This window comes from Carassius carassius, chromosome 16 (assembly GCF_963082965.1).
Source record: "Carassius carassius chromosome 16, fCarCar2.1, whole genome shotgun sequence".
NCBI lineage: Eukaryota > Metazoa > Chordata > Actinopteri > Cypriniformes > Cyprinidae > Carassius > Carassius carassius.
In genome coordinates, this window is record NC_081770.1 from 21,983,412 (window position 1) to 22,008,734 (window position 25,323).

The 25,323-nt window shown below is 39.2% G+C and overlaps 1 protein-coding gene and 1 non-coding gene across 5 annotated transcripts in view; one reads left to right on the forward strand and one right to left on the reverse strand.

Moving 5' to 3' along the window:
- Positions 1-268: 268 nt before the first annotated feature.
- trnaq-uug (transfer RNA glutamine (anticodon UUG)) lies at positions 269-340 on the reverse strand. Its single transcript has one exon. It is a non-coding gene; the product is annotated as a tRNA-Gln (tRNA).
- A 6,036-nt stretch (positions 341-6,376) lies between these two features.
- Positions 6,377-25,323, forward strand: part of tle2a (TLE family member 2, transcriptional corepressor a) — a 31,610-nt gene continuing 12,663 nt past the window's right edge. For all 4 annotated transcript variants that reach the window (XM_059569585.1, XM_059569582.1, XM_059569583.1 and 1 more), the window contains exons 1-4: positions 6,377-6,978; positions 12,726-12,886; positions 20,521-20,584; positions 22,006-22,050. In XM_059569585.1, coding sequence (XP_059425568.1) covers positions 6,955-6,978; positions 12,726-12,886; positions 20,521-20,584; positions 22,006-22,050 — 294 coding nt within the window. In that variant the 5' untranslated portion in view covers positions 6,377-6,954. The remainder of the gene's footprint in view (positions 6,979-12,725; positions 12,887-20,520; positions 20,585-22,005; positions 22,051-25,323) is intronic.

Below are 25,323 nucleotides of genomic sequence, written 5' to 3' on the forward strand. Positions count from 1 at the left end.
TTCGATATTTCAAATATTTATGATGGAATGATGTGGAATAATACGATGCATAATGTGAAATTTACGATTTAAAAAATCAAAACATTTGGTTAAAAATTACTATTTAAAAATATATATTTCACAGTAAATATAGGCCATCGAGTTAGTAGTGGAGCACGTGCTCTACTTCTACTGTCTTTATCGTTTGCGTATTTCGTTGAGTTGAGCGTTATTTTCTGAATATCATTACTCGCTTTTTTTAAGTAAAATTTTTTTTTTTTTAAAAATCAGGTTCTACCGAGATTTGAACTCGGATCGCTGGATTCAAAGTCCAGAGTGCTAACCATTACACCATAGAACCACGTGCACTATAGCGCGAGTCACGCTTTAATATTTCAAAATATAGAGAATGGCTTGAACCTATACACCTCTATAACGTATAAAATATAGCTAAGCAACAGATAATTTACGTACACCCCAAACCTTATGTTATTGAGAAAACGTTTTATCGTGTCTTCTCAGCTTCGGATAACAATGCATGTTGATTTTTCATTCAACAAGTACAAAATCTAGAAAATCTGTGTAAAACACAAAGCAACATGTAAGGATTGCAAATACGTCCACTGTCAACATGTTCATCACATTATAACGCCTCCTCCATGAATTATTTCTAGTAATCTGACGCACGCCCTCACTTCTGCAATACTGCTGTTGAACTGAAGGGGGCAGTCTGAGCTCGAAACACATTTGGTATGTATTATCATTATTACAGTGATTGCAGTCATTATTAAAGCAAATGAGGATATTTGCGATGATTGCGACAATGACAAGACAAATTAGGCTTTTAAAAAATCAGTATTGTAACAAATATACAAACTAAAAGCTTAATATTTAAGCATAGCATCTTTAGCATCTTTACTTACAATAGACCAATGTAATTAAGACAGTTTTAGGAAAATGTCATCACAGTTGGCTTCATTAAAATGTCAGAAATACAATAACAATAAAAAAAATGTTTTTCTATTTTTAATATGACAATAGATATGAACTGACAGGCAGCCAAGAGCATAATTAATGCACATCTATGATTATGGTGACATACCTCTGTATATGCAAATACATTGTGTTGGTTCCAGGTTGAAGCATCGTTTTTGTCGTTATTAATCTTTTTAATTATACTTTGAATAATTAGTGAGGTGGAGTTTCTGGTTCCTGTGTTTTGAAGTTCGATATCCTGTGAAGGGTGCAAATGTGCTTGAATGACAGTGTGTGTGTGTGTGTGTGTGTGTGTGTGTGTGTGTGTGTGTGTGTGTGTGTGTCTGTGTGTGTGTGTGGATGCTGATGTGGGTCATTAACCCTTCTCTGCCCCCTGGGGAAAGCAGGAAAGAGGAGGAGGGATAGATGGATGGATGGATGGATGGGGGGAGAGCTGGAGGATGGGAGGGGGGTTCCCAGGGGAGGAGAATCCAATAAATCAGCCTGCCGTCTCCTTGCTGACATGGGGCTTGTCTGTGAGGGGGGTGTTTGTGTGTATGTGTGTGTGTAGAGGAGATCACAACAACAGCATAGTCTTGTCTGGCTGTCAGTCACCTCTATACTGGCCAGGGAACATGCTCACACGCCTCCCGCAGACCCTCATTACCATTCATCCATTAGTTTTTCTCTGCTCAGTTCTGGCAGGCTGAATACTTACTTTTCTGTCTTTAGTCTTTCAGATGTCGAGTTTTTCCCAAAGTGGAGTTTGCATCATTGATATTAAGTGTTTTCTTAGCAAGGTCACATTTTTTAAGTGCATGTAATGCGACAATTGCTTAAGCAGGTAGTCAAGTAGACCTCTACAAGTGTCACACCAAGAGCGGAGTACCGACACAAATGCAAACAAATGATCTCTTTGCCACTGAATAAGTGACCATTTCTGCTCTTAATATAGACCTGTAATTGGAGAATGTGAAGCCACCACTGTCAGCTTGATATCTGTGTGCAGGTATGTTTGCACAAAAGAAAAATTTGTGCTGAATTTCAATGTGCGGAAATGCAAATGAGGTTTGAAAGCTACAGCGGATTTTCAGCAAATAATGACTTACATTTAGTGTGTTCATTGCACAAAGATAATACATGGCATCTATCTATCTATTCATATATATATATATATATATATATATATATATATATATATATATATATATATATATATGAAGAGTTCCAATGCAAAAGCTTCAAAAAGCCATCTTGAGATAACGATACTGAGTGAAAACTCTCCACACATAGTATATGTTCATCAAGTACTTTCACTTCAAATGTTCAAATGCACTAAATCCCAGCCTCAACCCATTCAGAAGGGCCAGTACTCACATAGAAACTATATACTATACATAGTAGTCAGAAATAAATGCTAATTTTTAAGAAAAACGTCAGACGTACTTATAGGCTTTGACATCTGAACTCTTTATATATATATATATATATATATATATATATATATATATATATATATATATATATATATATATATATATATATATATATAAAGATACAATACTATTATATATATATATATATATATATATATATATATATATATATATATATATATATATATATATATGCATTATAAAAAATATATAAATTAAAAGTAAAAAAAATTCATGGTAATTGAATTGTCCATTCATAATGAAAAGGCCTTTTAAAATATAATAAATTATAAAACAGGTCATAATGTCATAAAGAGGACCCTTGAAGACACTTGTGAATGTCAAGATGTGTCTTAAATATCAGATAATTCACTTTTTTGACCAGCTTAATTCAGGTTGTAAAATGTCACATGGTGCACCTCCCCAGAAACTAAATATTCATTTATTATCATTACAAAATACAACAACAATGACTAAGATATTTATTTAAAATAATGAGGGAGATATTTACACACACACACACACACACACACACACACACACACACACACACACATACACATACACATATATATAAAAGACAAAACTTTTAACTTGATAGTTACACCACATGACATTTTTAGAGTCATTCAGTTAATTTTTTTAATACAATTTTCAAAAGCACACATTTTTAAGGAATGTGTTTTTAAAGGAAGTTAATTTTTTTTTTCCCCTTGTTTATCATAGTCACTGATGATGGATTTGTGATGAACTATCTCTTTAAATACTCACCCTACTGCCAGCTCTGAATGCTAAAAGCATACAAAGCAAGTAACATGTTGGTCTTCTCTGTTCAGCTTTCAGAAAGCTCATATCGGTGTTGGTGCAATATTGTGTGGGCTGCATGTGAAAGTGAATTACAGGGGAAGATCATTGATCAAGTTTGTTACTTGCGAGGGACGGCTGTGGAATAAATAATGTCAAACATTGTAGGGGATAAAAATTGTTCAGTTTTCTTGGCTCCATTGGAAAGCTCCTCTCGTCTGATCTGAAAAATAGAGATATTGACCATTGCTTGTAAAACTTGTGTAAAATCTGAGCTTTAAAATACTCTTTTTCTGTCTCCCCACAGACACACACACACACACACACACACACACACACCCACACACCCACACACACACACACACACCAAACATCATACATCAGACATCCTACAGCATGACTCTAATATGGTTTCCAATACATATGGACTGCAGAGGCCAGGAGACCTGCTCTGTGTATTAAAATTCATGGGAAAAATGGCAATAATGACCCTCCCCCTTCCAGTCCCCATACATCCTCAAAATCTGTATCTCTCTTTTAAGCAGATCCCTCTACACTCCTCCTTCCCTCTATTTTCTCTCCTCCTCCCCATCCTTCCTTTCTGTTTTTTTAGCAGCACTGCTGCCATGTAGTGATTTCTACAGTAGGAAAATTGCTTTTTCAATATCTGCCTCTCTAATTATGAGCCCAGCTAAAGGGGTCACGCCACTGGAATACTAATAAATGTCTCCTGTGGTTTTTGCACATCGAAAGAGAATTTTCGTATTATATTATTTATGGTTGAAAATCACTGTCGTTCATATTGTTTTGTCAAAAAAAGCAAATTTGAACAATTCATCCAAGATATTCCTCAGCGATAATGCCTTTGTAAGCTTATTAAGCTGTATTCCCTGACCCAGAGCAACACACACACACACAAGATATTTGATTTAGGTCACACACTGGTTCTTATTGCCCCCCCAGAGCATGTTATCTTTATAGTAAAGCTGTTTTTCATGTGTCTTCAAGATCAAAGATTAAAAAAAAATGAATGCTGGGCTGACAGTCTCAGGAATCTTCAAAATCAAGATATTTCATAAACAGATGGAGAGACTGGTGGCCTAAACAAAAAGTGATTTACATAGGAAACAGGCCCCCGTTTTAAACCACTAGCCGTGGGATTTGATTGTGGGTGCCCTGAAACAATGCAAAGCGATTTAAAGTAATAAAAAAGAGAAGAGAGAAAGAGAGAGAGAGAGAGAGAGAGAGAGAAGCTACTTAACATCACAATAGGAATTTGAATTCGTCTCCACCGCGTGCACCGAAAGGGTTAAATGGTTTCTCGGTCGCTCTGAGAGCTTGACTGACGTTTGGGGTTCTATAATTGTGACGCGCGCCAATCAGCAAGCGGTCAGCGCACCCCGCGTGGGGCGCTCTCGACGCTGATTGGCTAAAGCAGCCAGTGTTGATTGTGGCTGGGTCAAACCCCACGTGGAGATTTCATTCAATCATTTTACAGTTAGCTGCACCCTTATTTTTCAATCGAAATCCTGTGCATAAAATAAGACAATGTGAAGGGAACGTGTGGATAGCCGACAGAGACAGGGTGCTATATTTAAACTGCATCACAAAATAAATATTTTTAAACATTTTGTGCAGAGGAGATTGTATTAGACTTATTCATTTGGATCATTAGATTCATTTGGGGGAAGTCGTGGCCTAATGGTTAGAGAGTCGGACTCCCAATCAAAAGGTTGTGAGTTCGAGTCCCGGGCCGGCAGGAATTGTGGGTGGGGGGAGTGCATGTACAGTTCTCTCTCCACCTTCAATACCACGACTTAGGTGCCCTTGAGCAAGGCATCGAACCCCCAACTGCTCCCCGGGCGCCGCAGCATAAATGGCTGCCCACTGCTCTGGGTCTGTGCTCACAGTGTGTGTGTGTGTTCACTGCTCTGTGTGTGTGCATTTCGGATGGGTTAAATGCAGAGCACAAATTCTGAGTATGGGTCACCATACTTGGCTGAATGTCACTTCACTTTCACTCACTTCACTTATAGCTAAAACATTTTTTCTTGGACTTTTGCACATGACGTCCTCGATGCTTGATTATTTCATTATTATTATTTTTTTTTTATTGTGATCCTGGACCAACTTTCTGAAACTGAGATTTATACATAATAAATGTATAATGAATATAATTTATAATAAACAAATAAGCTTTTCATTAATGTTTGTTAGGAATGGACAATAGTTGGCCAAGATACAACTATTTGAAAATCTGGAGTCTGAGGGTAAAAAAATAAAAAAATAAATAAATAAATAAATAAAATAAATCACAATACTGAGAAAAATCGCCTTCAAAGTTGTCCGAACTTAGTTCTTAGCTATGTATATTACTAATCAAAAATTAAATTTTGATATATTTACAGTAGAGAATTTACAACATATCTTCATGGAATATGATCTTTACTTTGTATCCTACTAATTTTTGGCATAAGAAAAATCAATAATTTTGACCCATACCATGTATTTTTGGCTATTGCTACAAATATTCCCCAGCGTCTTAAGACTGCTTTTGTGTTCCAGTGTCACAATTGTTCTACTTAAAATACATTAAAACAGTATACATTTTACTTTCAAATTTAAAATGGCTGAAAGTAAAATTTTAGGTGGTGTATCTGTCCAGACTTTATCAAAATTCAACATTCTCAGTATAAAGTTTAAATGTTGGCATAAGCAGTTCGTAACCTTTTTATTTCCTCACAAGGGGCATTAAAACAAGCAGTTCCTTTAATTCTATTAATATTTGAAAAACTTTTGTTAGCGTGTGGAGTAGCCTAACCAAGATTCAGGTAGCCATTTTGTTCTCATGTGACAACAAATCCGTGACTGTGACTGTAAAAATCAAAAACATCACATATTCCATAGACTTTAATATAAACAGTTTATTTATTTTAAAAGGGTACCCACAAAATATCTTAATTTAAATATTGTTTAGGTTGTGTAGCTATATACACTGCATGTATTGTAGTGCTTTTTCTTGATAGTCACACGACTTGACTTAAATTGTAGAAAATGGTATAAATGTAATGAAACCATCAAACACAAAGACAACATTTCCATGTTTTCTCCTTTTAATTATCCCAAAGGCATCCTTATTTGTCACTGACCCACATACATAAACAAATACAGCACTGAGCAGATCAGTCCATGCGTCTTATGGGTTGAAATGAGTGTAACTTGAGAATTTAACTCTTTGCTTCTGGTTACCACAAGCCAAACCCCTTATCTTTTTTTGCACAGGGGCGGCATGCGTTTTTCTTGAAGAAAACAACTCGCATGTCCCATTGAAAATCAGCTGAGGATCCGAAAGGAAGGAGCGGATGAAGAGAGAGAGAGAGAAGCAAACAAAAGAAGCTGCTGCTGCGGTGAGTGTCGAGTCTTGGGAGCACGAGAGCTGGCCATCCACTTGGTTTCTTTATTATTTTCATCAGTAAAGCACCTCAAGGGCGGGGGAACTCTGAAGGCCGAACGCGTGCATTCTGATATTTGGAGGTGCGTCGTAGCGAGGGACTCGACACCGGACTGAGCGCATCTTATATCGCGCGATAAAGCAGAACAAAGGGAGTCTTGAGCGAGGAATGCGCGAGCCGAGCCTTGCGCCGCTGAAACAGGGCCAAATGTTCTTCTGAGTCCCACAGAACGGCGCAAACTCTGAAACAACATTTGAGGCTACACCGAGACAGAAGACCCTCAAACCGCAACAAACCCGTTGTTCACCATGTTTCCCCAGAATCGACCCCAGGTAAGTCACCTCACTACGTAAAATGACCGTCTGCTTGATGCGCAATGCGCTTTTGTACGTTTCATATATAGGCTAAAACAAAGTCTGTTTGTACCCTTTGTCTCATTATTTAGGATGAATGTTCACATGGGTTGTGAAACTGTTGTTGGCCGAGTAGTGCTACTCATCAGGGCATGATTAGATCAAATCAAGCCACCCTAATATGTGCTTTTAAAAAGGTGGTGACCAATGCAATCAGTTTAAATAATGTGCTTAAAAGATGCTATTTCCCCTTTTATGGTACTGTTAGTGTACCCCATTTCATGTTGTAGGCAGATCTCTGTATTTCGGCTGCTGAACTATTGAGTTACAAGAGTGCCACTCTTTTCACCTTTCATACATTTAGGTTTTATTACTTTTTGGGTTTCAGTACTGCATTAACCTCCAGTGTGTCCATCCTTTGATGCAGCACTTTAAGACTTGTATTTTTTTCTTTATGCTATAAGTAAAAACAAATTCTTTATAAACTGTTTTTTTTTTATTTATATTTTTAGCATAAGTCATGCAACATATCTTAAAGAAAGCTAGTTGGGAATTTTAGTATTAGTGCTATATCAGCTAGGTCACTAAATCAGCCAATGTTTGTACATTTTGAAGTTAATCGGTCAATAATTGCATTGCTTGGTCGATTAATATGTACGTTAGCTGTGTCAGAATAGTTAGAATAGATATAGAATAGAGTAGGCATAGGATAGAAATGTCCTGTCAATATATAGTGCACAATGTGTAAAGTAGCAAATATTGGGGACACAATATTTGGTTTAGTGTACATCTTAATTGCTTTTTTTCACAGATATATCCGGCATGATTTTGGTCACCTTGCTCTCTGGTTATCGTATATGCTGTTGAAAATCCTATATTGGTCAACTGCTATTTAATAAGTGTCAGTTACAATTGAAAACACTGGACTGATTGAATCAAGCTGTGTTAAAATCCTTCCCGAGGTTTCCCTACAGTCGCTATACACCCCTCCCCCAGTACCCCCAACCTTCCCTAAGAATGCTTTGACATTCATTTCCTAAGGGATGGAAATTAGATTCCACTGGGGTGTGCAGTTTCGTGATCTGAAAGAGATGTGCGGTACATAGGTGGAGTGTTTTGGTTTTCCACCCCTTTTAGTTGTTGCTCTGCAGTGACAAGGTTGCTCGGTTCTTTTTTTATTTCTCTTTAGAATGATCGATTGGTCCAACCTGTTTTTCCAGGGCACCCAGTTAGTTCTGAATACGACCTCTTTCCACTCACCTTGAACAGTCCGAAACATGAAGAGGTGGTTGGGATGTGATACAGCTATGTTTCATCATCTTAATAAGAGATCTTCTTCAGTCCAAATCATAGCTTTACAGTTTTAGATATAACCTGAAAAGATGTAAATCTGAAGAGAGATTGATTAACTATGGCACAGATATTTAATTTAGTCAATTATAAGTGAGTATATCTTGATAAAATTGGAATAAGACCATATGCGTTGAAACACAGACCATACCAACCCACTCATTCCTCAGTGTGTAAACAAGGTTAATTCATCTGAAAATTATCATCTTGATTAAAACAAGCCAATTAATAAAAACTTTTTGTTTGATGTAGGCATGGCATCAGTCAAAAATCTCTCTTCATTTCCCCTCTTAACCAAGACAATAATTTTCATGCTAATTAGTCAGTCCATCAGTTTGCTTTCAAAGTGCTTTTAACACTGAATGGGAGAGTAAGTGGTTGTTGTACACAGTTTAACTGTAGGCTAATAGAGAGAGTCATATCTATGTTTTATGGGGTTAAACAACGTTTTTGTATTCGGATAAAAGAGAGAAAATTGGAATGTTTACATATGAGGCTACATAAGACTCATTTTGCATTGTCATACAAGTGGAAAATCTTAATCGGCACGTTGAAACAGTTGGCAGTTCCTACAAATTGCCTGCTGACACCTGCTGATTGGTTCTAATTCTGGCTTCTGGAGGGATCTGCTCTAGCTAAGATGTCTCCAGCAGAGGAGCACCACTATCCTTCCTATGTAAGGTATTTCTCGGTATTCCTCCCTGACACTGTTCCCATTTCCTCCAGCCTTTTGTATCCAGAGAAATCCAAGTGAAATCAGGGTATGGCCCATTCCGGCCATGGCACATGCTTTGGCACCATCACCTAAGTCACCCCTCAGTTTGCAAAAGTCATTGGGAGAAAGCATGGAATTCCTTGAAACCGAGAGAAGAAACAGGCTGCGGGTTACCTCATAAAGGAAGCACCTAGAGCAATTACCACAGCTGACAAGCCAACGATGCAGCGCCGCTAATGTATCCTGACAGCAGGGAAATTTGAATAACGAGCTTGCAGAGAGGGTAGAGAAAAGATGTGATGTTAATGAAACAGGTGCCTGGCACCATACTACACCCCACATCCCCTCCCCCATCTAAGTAAGGGATTACTGGGGCATTCCTTAAAGCTCCATGCTGCTGTAGAGTACGGAATCAATGAAACGAGGCCGTGCCTAGGTCAGATTCCCGGGGAGGTTCTTTAAAATGCAAATGCCTGCCGGTTGTTGACAATGTAGTCGAAAGATTTCATATTCAGTGCCGGAACTTCAAATGTTGCTGTGAAAAGCATCGCCTGGTTTCTTGGATTTGTGTGTACACCTAAAAAGAGGTTCTTCTTCAAATGGTTCAAAGATACAGAAAGTCCATTCCAATTATTTTTAGCCTCAGTCCTTCTCCACCCTGTTTCCTAGGGTGGATGTTTATGTGAAAGCTTTATTTTTTATGGAAAAACATTATATAATTAGCAGGCTTGCTGGTTCTCAGATGTTTCACTTGGTGAGGCTCCCATGAAAAGACACCTAAAGAGAATAAACCACTGTTTTTAAGGCATTGTTGTAATTTAAAAAATGAACTCAGTTGAAGAGTTTGGAGAATCCCAAATTGGGCTCCGTAGCTATTCTCTGGGAATGAAATGTCAAGCGTGTGGTCAGTTTTTTCCAAGAGATTTGTGTGTGAAAGCAGAAACGGCTTTATTAAAGGTTAGGCCACCATGTTGACAGGTTTTGGGATGTTGGTCATCATGGCCGTCCACAGCATTTCACAGGCTGTGTAGCAATTCTCGGATACAGGCCATGTGGGAATCTTGAAGGGCCCCTCAGCCAGACCTCTGACAGAAAGAAAGAAGCTGTGGTTTGGACAGCTCAGTGGACATAGGCGCAGTAGTGTTTAGCAGCTGCTTCTTCGTTTAGCATCTTTGCAAGTGAGTGGGCATGGCGATTTGGGAGATCATTATGGTTTGATGCAAAAAAATGTGTAATTAAAGGAGAAGAAATGAACAAAGAGAGTGTAATGTGCGCACATCCAAAAATGTTGGGCAGGTGCTCACAGCATTTCAACCTTTTGCCTGACGAAGACCTTAGGGTCGAAACGTTGCGATTTTAATTCATTTTTTGAGAGCAGTAGTGGCAGTGTGCAGATTTTTGTTTGACTGAAGGAAATGAATACATTGCATGCACACTCACATCTTCCAAGACCCATTGTGAGTGTGGTAAACAAATGGACCTGGACATGCCTATAATCTATAGACTGGGCTTTTCATAGTATCTAGACAGCACAAGCTATAATTTCCAGCAGACTCCAACTTTATCATGACCTGTCCCTCACTAGAGGTCATGTGAGAACTTCTTTGCGATTCTTCACTCATCCAAAAAGGAGAGAATTTTGCCATGATTGTCATTTACTGCCTCAAGCTGCCTTTTCATTTGTGACCTGTGTGCATGCCATAATATAAGATTTAATCAGTTCATTCAACTTGGGTTTTCAGAGTTTTGCCATAACTCAGATTAATAAGTCTGTGACTCTCACTAAAACAAGAGTGGCTCGCAATGCCCTGCCAGGTCCATGCCAGGTTAAACCCTTGTTGTGAAACTGTCAAGGTCAATTAGACCATTTACTGTGACAACCATCAAGGAAAGTTGCACAGAGGATTTACAAGCTGATTTAGCCTGAGAAGCAGGTTACAAGAACACTGAAAATGGCTGCCATATTGAGACCAGACACATAGAAAGAACCACAATAATGGCCTCTCAGAGGTGGTGACACTCTGTGGTTTCGGAAACCTGAATGTCTAATTAATGAACATTTGAGTCTCCAAGAAGCTCCATGAGACTCGCTCTTTGGTCTCAGCCTTTCAGTGAAGGCCTGCTCTCTTTGTTGTTCCTTTTTTCTTTCTTCCGGAAGTCTCTTTGCACCTGTACACAAAATTCAATAACAAGAGGTGAATATCAGAGTGAGAGGCTGGGTGGGGTAGAGAGAGAGGAGATAAAGAGAATGAAGGGAATATAGCCAAGTGTCATTCCCCCTTCCTCCCGCCTCCCCTCGTCAAATGGCCTTCCTCCTCTTGTCCTCCAGACTCTTTTCTTTAACCTGTGAGGAGTAATTGTAGTGTGTGTGTGTGCTCCCTGCTATGCCAGAGTTGTGAGTGCCCAGGGATCTGAACCGCAGATTGAAATGCAGGGCTGGAGAGAGGAGCTCGTTAGAGTCTCTAACAATGCGCTGTGTCTCCTATGAGCCGAAGGCCGAGAGGCTCCATTCTCCCTGTGTAGTTTGGTCTAACCGCCCCCCGCCCTTAAACTTCCTCCCAGTACTCCAAGCCTGGTGCCCTGACATAGTGTGACCCCTTTCACCCACAGACACTCCCCACCCCCTGTTTGATATTTGCAGCTACATCTGTCCCCATCCCTCCAAGACCAGTTTTAAGCTTAAACTCTCCATGTACTGTGTCTTTCATTTTCTCAGTAAGTTTTTGGCTAAGTCAGTGCATTTACAGTGTTAATGCAGGTCACACATGCTCATAATACTCTGACATTTTGCCAACGGTTAGCCGCTAAAGTGCTTGGCAGTAAATGCGACTACCGTCAAAACCAAATGCTCCATGCTAATTGAAGTAATGGGGCTTTATGCACTTTCACATTTGATCAATCATGTCCCTTTTGGTGGTTTTCCCCTCTTTTAGCTCATTAGAAGAAGAGTTTCCTGTGAGAAGTGCGAGAACCCCTGTGAGGTGCAGCCATGACATGAGCTCGAGGACCTTACTGATAGACGGATGGACAGGCTCTACTGTACAGCACATAGGCTTTTGTCTGCCTGTCTGTCTGCATTACCCTGAGGCCAAGCTCCTAATTGCTGGAGCTGGTGCAATTCAGTTAGCTTGGTGGGGTCCCACCCTGATAGGGTCCTCTATCTTGCACCCTTTTCTAATCCAGGCTTAATTTTGAACAAATGTCTTAATTCTAGCAGCAACCATGGTCCCCACCCCAATCCCCCATCCTCAGCACACCCACAACCAATGTGATATAGACACGCATCTGTCTGTAATGCTTTATCCCTTTACAATGGAGCCTATGTCATGGACAACCCCAACCCCCATCCCCTCTCATTCTTTCATTGCTTTCTGTGTCATTCTGGGGAGCTTGTCTTTCATCAGTGTCCTTCATTTCTGCCATGTGCATAGCACTCTCTATCATGGTCACAGACCTCTGTGCAATGAGTTCCTCAAATCATGTTCACACTGAATGAGTCTGATTTTTGAATAATACATAATTCTCTGTTTTAAGCCAAGTTTCATTTTAAGTGTTAAAATGATTAACGGATCCAGGTCCATGCATTAGGCCCGACAATTGCCATAAATTGTCATCCATTAAAAAAATTAATATGCTAACGCTCCTTTATTTTCCCACATAGGCACCTTTGCAACCACCCCCTGGGTCCTCTGCTTCAGCTGCTGCAGCTGCAGCTGCGGCCGCTGCAGCATCGGGGTCGACCCAACCTCTGAAACTCACTTACTCCGAGACCCTGGACCGCATAAAGGAGGAATTCCAGTTCCTGCAGACACAGTATCACAGGTACAACTCCCTTTCTAATACATATATGCACTAAGCTCTAAGATGTCTAATGTTAATATTATCAAGAATCATTATTTCCAAGCCTGTGATTTAGTCAACCTATGGTAGGGTGTCTTTGTAGAATTCCTGATGCAGTGCAATTGTTGGGCTATAAAAAAGGGTTAAGATGTCAGTGTGGTTAGGGTTTTCAGGTTGCTTTCTTGTGGTAGCTAGTTTTGTGCTTTCCCAAATATGTGTGTGAGCTCTAACCAGCCTTACCAAGATGACTGACTTCACCCCCAACAGCTAGCCATCTATCTGATCAACCTTCTACACAATGGGTGTCTAGTTCTGCACCTGGAGGGCCATTCTCTTAAATGCACCTGTACTGGTCTTCTAGATTAATAGAAACTTCTAGGGAGGTTATTGTTAAAGGTGGCCTTCCAGGAGCAGGATTGGACACCTCTATTCAACAACAGCTGGAATTTCTAAGTAGGGCATAGAATTTTGTTAGTATTCAACAGAAATCCCTTGCAGCAGCTTTTGAATGAGAAAGGCCCACCACATTCTCATAACACACACGTGCAGCTTTGATTCTGTGGGTATGCGTTTGATGTGTACTCTAAGGCTGAGGAATGTGGCCAGACCAGGCGTGACCCGTGTGTGATTTCTGGTAGGTTCTGGCGTTCTTTCCGGTATGGTATTCCATGCCCCTTCTGCACAATCTTACACCCCTCCTTATTGCTGGCAAGCCTTCACACGGGTGCAGCTTTGATTCTCATGCCAGATTTGGCAAATCCTCCCAGTCCCCACATTCCTATTGTAGGGTCTCTTCTGTTCCCACCTTTGGAGTTCAGTCCAATAAGCTAAACAATCCTCTGTATAAACACAGTTCAGCCCTGCTGATGGATGCTGGTTTTACACTTGTATCTGCCTGGATAGTTATGGTTGAATTTGTTTAAAATCTTTCCCAGAAGCCAACAGCAAAGGGGTTACTTTATGCACCCTTCTAAATTAATTGAATGGATAATACGGCCCTCTACTGGATTCCCAGTCAGTTTTTAAGAGTTGTTCATCTGCTCTTGCTTTTTGCAGTTAGCTATTGCTCAGATATCTAATGAATCTAGCTTAAGCCTGATGCAGAGGAACAAACACCTGCACTTTTGAGATCTTATTGTTATCAAATTAGAGCAGGGATCATACCTCTGTTGTTGGGTGTTTATTATTGCAGCATTTCAACATAAGTTTAATACTTTACTCAAGACCTAATAAACTGCATTTGCATTTAGTAAAATAATGTATGATCCAATCAGCACAGTATGCAAATACTACATGCTAGTTATGCTTGTTAATAAATATGAATTTTCAATGTGATTTTGGCACTTTATTACTTTCGTTCTTTACCATTATATTTCATTTTTCCCATCTAGAGTGACAAAACAAAGAGCAGAAGATGTGCATTAGGTGTGCAATTGATGCTTTTGTTTCCTTCTCATGCTGCGACAGAGAGTGATAGGAAATGTAGATTAGATGTGCAAGCCTGACGCCTCATAATTCGGTTAAAACAGTGGGTTTTTCTGGCAAGTCTTATTGCGTCTTTCATCATTGGTGCACAAACTGTCTGAATACTACAGCGTAGTCAAGCTTGACAAGTATTATGATCAATACCACTTAGCTTTTGCCATGAAGTTCTAATTGATGTGCTTGAAGAAAATCCAGTTTTCCCAATTATAATTATTATAGCCAGTATTGCTAATGTATGCTTATCTTGTAAATACCATATTTCCAACACAACAAAGCAGCATTGTAATTTGAATGTCAAACACTGTGAGTTCAAGTCAATGGGTGATTTTACAGTTTGACTTAAATTTCTTGAAAGCACTGTAATTAGCCCCTGAATGGCACTTTGTGAGGCATTACAATGTGAAGTCTGAAATCTCAGACCTTCTTTAGGTCAGGCAACAAGATTAGCAGAGGCCTTCCCATGGTGTTCAGCTACGGCATTTCCCATAAGAATTCTCCTTCCATGGAGCTGGTCCTGCTCCAGGTAGAATGTGGAAAGCACACACGGGTCACGCCAGGCAGTCACAGACAGCTCTTTGCTATATGTGGCATGGCTTAGTTTTTAATTCTAGTTCTCGTAATTTGTGTCTGCAGGCTGATTGGTGTTGGATTAAAGGGCAGGAAAGAGTCAGAGCTAAAGAGATTTGACAAGATGATCTGGGGAGAGGTGTGTTTGTGTGTGGGCGCTGGTCTATGTGAGAAACACACTTAGGCCGAGGTCAGGTTACAGCGCAAGGTCCGGCAGGAAATGTGAACTGGGCAGGAACTGCATAACAAAGAGAGCTGCTCCATACGGTGCTACCATGCTGTGTTGCTTGCAGTGCTGCACATGTTTTGCGTATGTCTCTGCGTGTTCCTGATTGTGTGTTTAGGTTTGGGTGTTTTTTGGTGTAGAAGGCCTCTAATCAGCAGACAGGAGAGCTTTAGACCGGAGGTTCTCATTACAGTAGTTCTTGCTTTGCCCAGCCCTTTTTCCGAACACACAAGCTCACACACACACCAGCTCCCCTACCTTGCTAATGTGTCCTCTGGGTTTGCAATGGCTCAGACATAAAGACAGCCAACCCACAGACAGCCACCCGCACACAAAGATCATTGCGCTGAAACCCATGATACCTTCTATGTGCCCAGACAGAGTGGACTTTTTAGTGGATTTTAGGCATCTTTATGATGCAGTTTGTGGTTTAGGTCTGCTTTGCTGGATACATCTGTATGTGTGTGGCCTGGCATTCCCCCTTCTAGCACGTGTGTATTTAAGTGCATGTGTTTGTGGTGGGTGGTTTGGTTTGGAATTGCGCTTTAATGTCGGTCTGTGCCTGACAAGAGTTTTTCATCCGAGATTTTTATTGTATATTTGCATCGACAGTGCTGTTTTAGTTTCGGCCATGTGGAATAATGTGGGCATGGCCTTGTTTTATGTCATTATGGTTTGCCACCTTAACGTATGGCTAAGTAAACTTGTGCGTGCATTGTGCAATTGTTCAGGTAGCTAGCTATTAGCATGCTAACCATTACATGCCATTGTTTTTAAGTTGATTAACAGTTGGGCATTTCCTTTATGACAGGAATGAAGATGATGTTGTGAAAAAGACTTACAGTTGGTTCAGTAGATTGTAGGGCTGCATGATTAACCAAAATTAAATCACAAAGGCAATAAATGACAATTAGACAGATGCTGCGATTGTCATGCGTATCTTTCAGTGAAGTACGGTTCTGTGATCCGCAGTAAATCTCTCCGAAGGCCAGAGGGCGGTCTTGTGCTGAAACTCCACATATGCCTCGCAGAAGGAACCCAGGAAATGCCTATAGTGGTTGCTGAATAAACAGAAGATTTAACTGCTTTCATTAATTCAACATGACTAATAAACACACAACTATGACAATATGTGGTTTATCTGAGTTTGTAGTACTATAATTTTTATTATAAAGTATATAATAATGCAATACTAATGAATATTGCCTTTATCCCTGCTTAGAATAGTATGAAATATGTTGCGTGCCTTATTCTGTGTAGGATTTACTTCAAACACTCGATGTTATGAAGTGAGTTTGGAGTAAAAACTTTATTAAATGTGGTCTTTTCACGTGCTTTCAGATAGAGCAGCATTTACTACACAGAGCTGTAGTTCACTGACAAGTTACGCAAACAGCCTTCTTATTCGCAGAACGATTTCTTTGATTTCTTAATCACGCAATTAAAACATCTGCGATTTATGAACACGATTTTGTGTAGCTTGTCAGTGAACTATTGCTCTGTGTAGTAAATGCTGCTCCATCTGAAAGCACGTGCTGGATCTTTACTACTAATCACAGAACCATCTTTACTGAAAAAAATACGCATGACAATAACATTCGATTAATCGTGCAGCCCAAGTGGATTGTACTTTTGTTTAACAACATAGCGATTGTTCAGCTGATAAAACGTCTTTCTGAAAAACTCAGTAAACAAATGTAGACAAAAAAATGACCTCATTTAGGAATCAGTATGTGTCGGTCTGTGACATTTATTGACCTATGGAAAAATGACCACTGGCGCCCCCTGTGGCAATGCTGAGAATGCAACATGTAATTATGTTGCTTTATAAATCTGTAATTTCTGAACGTATGAAATGCAGCTGTGTTCATGCACTAGCATAGAGCACAATTCAAGCTTCAAAGAGTGTATGAGTTTGCGTGTGCCAAATATGCAAATTTGCCGCAATGGCAAAACCTTCATCAATCCGTTCTCTGGAAGTAATGGGGTTTAATTTAGCTCTGAACTGGACTATTTCACTAACTAATCACTATGTGTGCATGCGCTTTAAGCAGAGATGAAAAAGCCCTACGAGAATACAGAATACACAAGGGCTTTTACTAATGAGGCACAGGCATGGCAAATGAAGATGAGATCTGTGGAAGTGTCCTCACTTTCTCTAATTGGACTGATACTCCTCACCGTCAGGCTGAACATTTGCTTTTTCACTCAAATTTCTCATTCAAGCGCTTCACTTTGAGTCTTCATTATGAATTCACTCTGTTGTGGTGTGTAAAATGATTAAAAAGTGCAGTTAGCCTGTGTGTACATATTGAAGTAATGGTGATTTGCTTGCAATGGTGGATTGCTGTGATGCAGGCAGCATGCAGATTTGCTGCTGTCAGGGAAAGAAAGAGACCTCTCTCTCTCTCTCTTTCTCCTTTTCTCATTGTGTGGTTTTGAGATTTAGTAATTAAGAGTGGGAATCTTTAGGTACATGCCAGTTTGGGTTGGTCACCTTACACACATTTAACCATTCAAAGTTCAAACGTCATGATGCATGCTAAACGAGGCTTGTGTAATAAAAAATACACCACTTATAATTAAAGATGGGAACATTTTGACATCTTTGACATTAAGATCAATAATACCAAGTTGCTACAAGGTTACTAAGGTTAAAATGAAAATGGTCATTAATTACTCACTCTCATGTCGTCCCAAACTTGTAAGACTTGTTCATCTTAGGAAAACAAATTAAGATATTTCTGATAAAATCCGAGAGCTTTCTGACCCTCCCTAGACATCAACACAGCTACCACATTCAAGGCCTAGAAAGGTATTAAGGACAAGGACACCATTAAAATAGTCCATGTCACATCAGTGGTTCAATCAAAAGAAATGAAGTCATAATTTTTGTGTTCTTTGTGCATAAAAAGTATTTTCATAGCTTTACAAAATTAAGGTTGAACCACTGATGACACATGAACTATTTTAATTATATCCTTACTATATTTGTAGGCCTTGAACATGGTAGCTGCATGAACAAAGGTCTTATGGGTTTGGAATCACATGAGGTTGAGTAATTAATGATAGAAATGTCATTTTGGGGTTAACTAGGCTTATTCATTTAGCACGGTAAATTGTTTTAAGGGGTAGAACAACTAATGCTCAGTGATTGTTTGCAGAAGCTTTCCGTTGCTGTTGTTTATTGCGTGCCGAGGTGTCGTGCCTGCATTTAACAGATTTGACCTTTTGAAGTTTAATTCCACATTAGCCTTGATTTACCTCTCTAAATACACACCAGCATCGAGGAACGCTGAACTCCCTGTCCCCTTTTTCCAAGTAGGAGATGCAGCAGAATTTAAATGATGGTATTTTTATCTCATAACCTATGTAAATAAAAGCCTGAAAATAGATCTAGCATCTTTATCCAGTGAACCTGACAATATTCTGAGCTGTCATGCTGTTTTCTCCAACTTCCCCTACGATTTTGCACAAGGGAGCGATTTCTTCACCGCATCGCATAATTGAGGCCAACTCATTCAGGCGAGATGGGAAATAAATAAATAAACAAGCGGAGATGGTCTCAGCGAAACGCGCACCGATAGATTTGTCAGTTCTCGGAAATCCTGCGATGGGGGTGACTTTTGCAGTGAGGCAATTCCTGTGTAATAAATTCTAGCAGGGGAATGAATTTAATCCTCCCCAGCTCCCTTTCTCACTTCCCGCACATACACATGCCCCCCCCCCCTCCTACATCCCCAGCACCCCCCGCCCATCATCCTCTGCACTCTTCCTCACTCGCGGTGATAAATGAGTCAATTAACGACGTTTGTGCGCAGTCAGTGAAGGAGAGCGGATGTGCCGTTATTACCTGTTGCGGCGCAGTAATGTTGCGGTATTAATCATATTCAAATTTTCCCAGGCCCTCCTGCGCGCTTGCATAAATCTGACGCCTGCAAACAAGTCAGTGTGTGTGTGAAGAGCTGAAATACAGCCAAGAGACGAGAGAGAGAGAGTGCTGTTTGATTGTGATGGATTCAGTGTTGGTCTGTGGGGTATCTGTCTGTCTGTCTTTGTGTTTGTTTGTCTTTACATCTAATAAATTTGTCTTTGTGCATCTATTTGTCTGTCTTTATCTGTTTATCATGTCTGTCGTGTCTCGTCTATCTGTTGTGTCCATCTATATTTTGATACATTGTGTCCATATATCTTATAAATCTCTGTCCATCTGTTTCTCCTCTTGTCTGTCTTCATTTTCTGTCCTATGCGTTATAGTTGTTGGTTTGTCTCGCAGTCTTTGCATCTATTTTTTGTTTCTCTGAGTGTCTGTTTTACTTCTATTCATCTGTCTTTGTTTGTCTTACTGTGTGTCTTTGTCTCTTTGTTGTTGTTCTTTCGTACATCTTGTATGAGTTGGTTTGGGTCTCTGTCTGTCTTTCTAGCTGACTTTCTATCCGTCTCCTGTCTTTCTATGATTTTGTCTTTACCTCTGTCTAACTTGTATTTGTCTCTTTATATATGTATCTTTGTCGTTCTGCCTGTCTTTTCAGTCTTTCTGTATGTCTCTTATATCATCTCTTTATCTGTATGTGTTTCTCTTTCTGTCTTGTAAATCCTCTGTCTATATATAGCTTAGTGAATATCTATCTGTCAATCTGTCTCTTTCTGGCCTTCTGTCATTAATTTTCTATCTTCATTATCTGTCTGTCTTTATATCTATCTTGTCTTTCTATATGTCCTTGTCTGTTTTATTTTTATTTGTCTTTTGAATTTTTGTCTTTATCTTGTGTCTCTGTGTTCCTGTCTGTCTTTACATCTAACTATGTATATCTCGATCGGTGTCTCTACTCTATATCTTTCTGTCTCTCCACATCTTCTTTATATTGTCTAAGTCCTGTCTGTGTCCACATCTTTTGTCTTTCTTTATTCAGTTTTTAAATCTCTGTATATTTATGTCTTTTTCTGTCTCGTTCATCATCTGGTTTTACATCTTGCCTCTCGGTTTGTGTTCCTACCTCTTTCTGTGATGTGTCTTTTTATTTGTCTGTAATTGTCTGGTTTTTGTCTTTGTCATATATATATGTTTGTCTCTAGGTCTTTGTTTCTTTTGTATTTGTTTATGTCTGTTCTTACGTCACATTTTTGCGGTTTGCCAAAAAGGCAGCATGAATTTTATAGTGTTTATACACTGCCAGCTACAATTATTAAAGTCTCTTGAATCATTCACATCCACTTATCTTAGAATCAAAAAAGAAATAAAACTCAATACGGCATGTCTGAACACCCAAACAGTCCAGCAGAATCGCTCTTTCAACCAATCCAACGAAACATATCTCTCTTTCTGTTTCTTCTGCAGTCTGAAGTTGGAGTGTGAAAAGCTGGCCACAGAGAAGACAGAAATACAGAGACATTATGTCATGGTAAGACAAACGCACACACACCCCAACTTAGTTTTGCATCAGATGCGACACACATCCAAACAGCAGACATCTTTCTTCAGCCCTCAATCAGAAGTCCTTCAAACTCGACTCCTCTATGACAGAGAATGAGTTTTCAGAGCTGGTGCCATGTGTCTCAGTGCCCACAGATATGGCAGCTATGGGAGCCTGGCATGCCATTTGCTCTTGGCAGACGGCTTAACCCCTTTTCTCTGTCCGGTTTCTTTCTCTCCCTTTTTTTTTTTTTTTTCTTCTTGGCTCATAATTTTTTCAGTGTGGGAGTCGCCTAGCAACACCGTGGGCTCTTGGCAGAGCTGGTGAATACTACAGGCAGCTGTCAGGACGGCTTCTTTTATTGCCAGGGTCTTTCTATCCCTCCGTCTCTGTTGTTTTTACCCTTTTCTTTTTACTTGATTCTCTCTATCTAATAAAATTACACTTTTTTTTTTTTTAATCCTCCATACCAGAATTTATCCAGCTAGCTGAAAGGATTTTTTTTTTTTTTTTTTTTTTACTAAAAAATGAACTTTGTTCATTTACTGACATGGAACATACAAGTAGGAGTTTTTTGACATTTGAACAACGAAAAGACAAAAAAAGCCATTTTTGTGAAGAATAAACCAAAATGTATCAGTATTTACTTTCAGACTTGACGTGAGAGAATATTACCAGGGTGAAAGGTGAATATTATCAGTAAATCTGGTGTTGAGCTGTGTTCTTTTCGTATTGTGGACTACATTTTTACAAAATACTCACTTTTACTAAATAACCACTGATGGGTTTAGGATGAGCTCTAAGCTAATTTCTGCAATTTGTGCAAGGTCTGCTCTTTTTAACAGTGTGATTACATTTATCATTGTTTGGCCAACATTTTTTTTGCAACATTTAAATGGGAATCCATGCAATCAGGAATTTCAAATGAGGGTAAAAGTTTCCTTTTCGCAACTGGTTCAAGTTGGTCACTGTCTGTTCTGTCATGTGTTGCTATACTGTTGACTGTAAAAAAGGATCTTTTTCTGTGCTCACACAGAGGCACACGGGAGTGTTATAAATATAAATCCATGTATATCAAATGCTATCAAATGCTGCTGTGTGCTTCTGTGTGAACGCTCCACGTGAAGCGATGATCATTGTAGCCAATCACAGTCATATCTGTTGAGCGCATGAACACAATGGCCAATCAGAGGTCTTTAAGAATCCTTTTGACAGCGTTCAAATCTTAGCGGGAAGTGGACACTTTTTAAATTTCAGTACCGACTGGTACCGTAGTCGGTACTTTTGACGACACTACACAGAGTGACTCGATTTCCAAACAAATAATGACACTAATTAACATTAAAACAGCCAACTTGAATACTCCTCCTAGTATTTGTTAGTTTAATGATATCCTTTTTTCTTTTCAGTACTACGAAATGTCCTACGGCCTCAACATAGAGATGCACAAACAGGTAAGTTTGCTGGTTCCCTCTGCTGATATCTTTTGATTTAGCAGTTTTACACCAATTATACTGAAACAAGAATCAACTGTTAAGGTAAACGCATTTAAAGGGATCGTTCTCTAAAAAAAGAAAATTGTTGTCATTTACTCTCCCTCATTTTGTTCCACAACTGAGTTTCTTTGTTCTGATGAACACAAACGTAGGACTGACACAATATCAGATTTTTCACTACATTGTTTTAACGTGGCCTCAAAACTTCACGATAAAGAGATATCGTGATATCTATAGAAATCTTTAAAAATGTAAATAATAATAATAATTATTCTATTAGTCAAATTAATCTTTACCAGGCTTGTATAACGAGTAATTACGTAAGTTCCACGAAGAACAGTAGATTATATCTGTGGGTGAACACGTCTTCACCATAAAAAAAAAACTACAACAAAAAACACACCTTTTCATTTTATAGTGCTGTCTTATTGCTCTTTGTAGTAGGTTTTGACAATGTTTTCCCGATAAATCCTGGACTCCTGCTGAATGAGGAATTAATAAATTAATATAATGACAGCTATAAAAAAAATCTAACCAAAAAAAAACATGAATAAGCCCTTGAAGCTGTTGTAGTTCCATCAAAGCTGGTTCTGATGTATGACAGCTATTAGTGGAATTCCGAAAAATAAAACGTGGAACTTTGACCAATGAGAGGACAGTTTACTTGCACGTGACTTGTATTAACAATTTTGGTCCGTTTAGAAACTTTGCCATGTGAAAGCGAACCGCACCAATTATGTAATCATTTTAATCCCTGTTTCGGACCAAAGCAATCGATCTACAAATGTTAAAGAACCCTAACACTCCATAATGACAATGACACTGGATTATTGTGTCATGTTATTGTATGTGTAATATTCAGTTTTAAATATTGCCAATACTGGTATATTGTGACACCCCTATGCATGATAACGATATTTGAACGATTATCGTCAGTACTGGTATATCGTGAAACCCCTACTTGTTGGTGACCAGACAGTTACTGGTAGCCATTAATTTCCTTAGTTGGGGAAAAATACTATGGAGGACCATAGCAGCTGTTTGGTTAATGACTTTCTATAAATATATTGTCTTTTGTGTTCAACTTGAAAAAATAAACTCATACAGTGCGACGTGAGTGTTTATGATGTTTATGATGACATAGCTTCCTTTTTTTTTGGATGAACTATCCTTTTAACAGTGTAATGCTGTTTAGGGAAAGGTTGAAAATATGTGACATTTTGCTTCACATGCAGTGGCAAATAATTTTTTTTTTTTTACAAAGTGTTTTATAATGAAAATTGCATGTTTTCTGTGGGATAAGATGCAACTCTTTCAAAGATGGTTTTAGCTAACTAAAGCATCTTCACTAACAAAATATAATAAAAACAAATCACATCAATGGGTTGTTAGTTGTTGGTTGACTAGTTGATGGCCCATCTCTAGTCATATGCTGTGCATGCAAACACACTCAATGGTTTTAACGTGGGCTGACGCTGAAGTGTCGGTGTAAAAATGCCTGTTCGGTGACCCATTGTGATTTGTGCTGGAGAGTTTTATTATTCCTTTTATCTTTTGTAGGGTTCATAATTCAGATTCAATTATGCAGGGCTCTTTTTTTGCGGGCGTTTTATAGTCGAAATCCTCTTAGGTCTGGCCCGTGGCACTTGTTTTAAAATTAATCTGCAAACAAACTAATTAGATCAACAAATAAAGTGTCTGCAGTGCACACACCCCCCCCCCCCTCTCTCTCACACACACACACACACACAAACGAGTGTGAGCGATTGTCTAAAAGTAGCTAGCTGTGACTTTCTCGCTCTCCTTTCTCATAAATTGTCTGCTACTGCATCTGCATTTCCCGACCTTCCTCGTTCAGTCTCTCTCTCTCTCTCTCTCTCTCTCTCTCTCTCTCTCTCTCTCTCTCTCTCTCTCTCTCTCTCTCTCTTTCTCTCCTGCAGATGTCAGGTCAGTTTAAATTAGGTCAGCGCTCTCGGAGCGTCTGTTCTCTCCCTCCATTTCAATTGCACTTCTTTTTTTACATGCTCCACGAATTCCCTTCTCTAATGTAACTCCCCCCTCCTCGTCTTTCTGCATCTCCCATCACTCTGTAATTTCCTTAACTGTGCCTTTCTGCTAGCCTCTTTTTTTTCCTGATTTCTCTTCTTTCGCTCCCTCCTTCTTGCCCTCCCCTTTTCCCAGCCTCCCCCACTCTCTCCTCTGAAGATGTCATTTTGTAGTTGCCGTTCCCTAACAAGAAATCATTGTGCTTCCCTGGGGAGGGTTGTGATGGATGGTTATAGAAGAGGTAGGGGTGGGATCTATTCCTCCCTTCTGGAAAGTCTGGGCGTGGGGGTCTTTCTACAGCCAGTAATTCAGTGAACCCCAAAATTTAAATATTGTCAGCTTTATTCACCTAATCGTATATTGACATACAAAGAGAGATTTTGAAGAATGTGATGATTGCTCTTTTACAGGCAATTACAATTCATTCAAAAAGAATGCGAAAGACGCAGAAAAGTATCATTGAAGTATCAAAATGGTCATACAAGTGTTATTTTTGCATCACTGACATAGGCCTACTTTTATTTTAGTATTAATACTTTGAAGAAGTAATTTTCTGATTTAAATGTTAACTACACACCATGTTCTCACACAGTAAAAAATACATCTCGGAGCAGAGAGGAAACTGACAACACACCGACAGACGAGACAGAAGAGGTTACTTTTGGTATAAAAAACATTAAAAAAATTGTTTAAAAAAAAAATATATTTTTCTTTATATTTTTAAGAAATTCTAACAGTAAAATTCAAACAATAAATACCATTTTGTAGTTCTGTAATGTTTCATGACCGATGGCTGTATTGCCTCAGTTCAAGCGGCACGTAAAATGATCGTAGTCTTTATATATATTTCAGAATCAATTCTGAGCTTGTTTATTTTTCCCGCATATGGCACGTGTGTGCACTAGAGACGCAGCGGGCTTCATTGCACATAATTTGCACTGTGAGACACATGTACATTGCATGACAATCTGTGCTTCCACTCGCCGTGTTTTACTTTAGATATGCTTTCTTTATGCCGTTTGGAATGCAGTACTATTAGATGCATGAAACTCACACACTGACAGACTTTCACGTGCGCTTTGTTTGTTGTCATGAAGCTCAGTTGCAGCTGCGGTTAAATGCACTTGCATTTTCTAATACTTTTATACGAAATTGATGTACACACAGTCAGTTATGTTTTCAGAG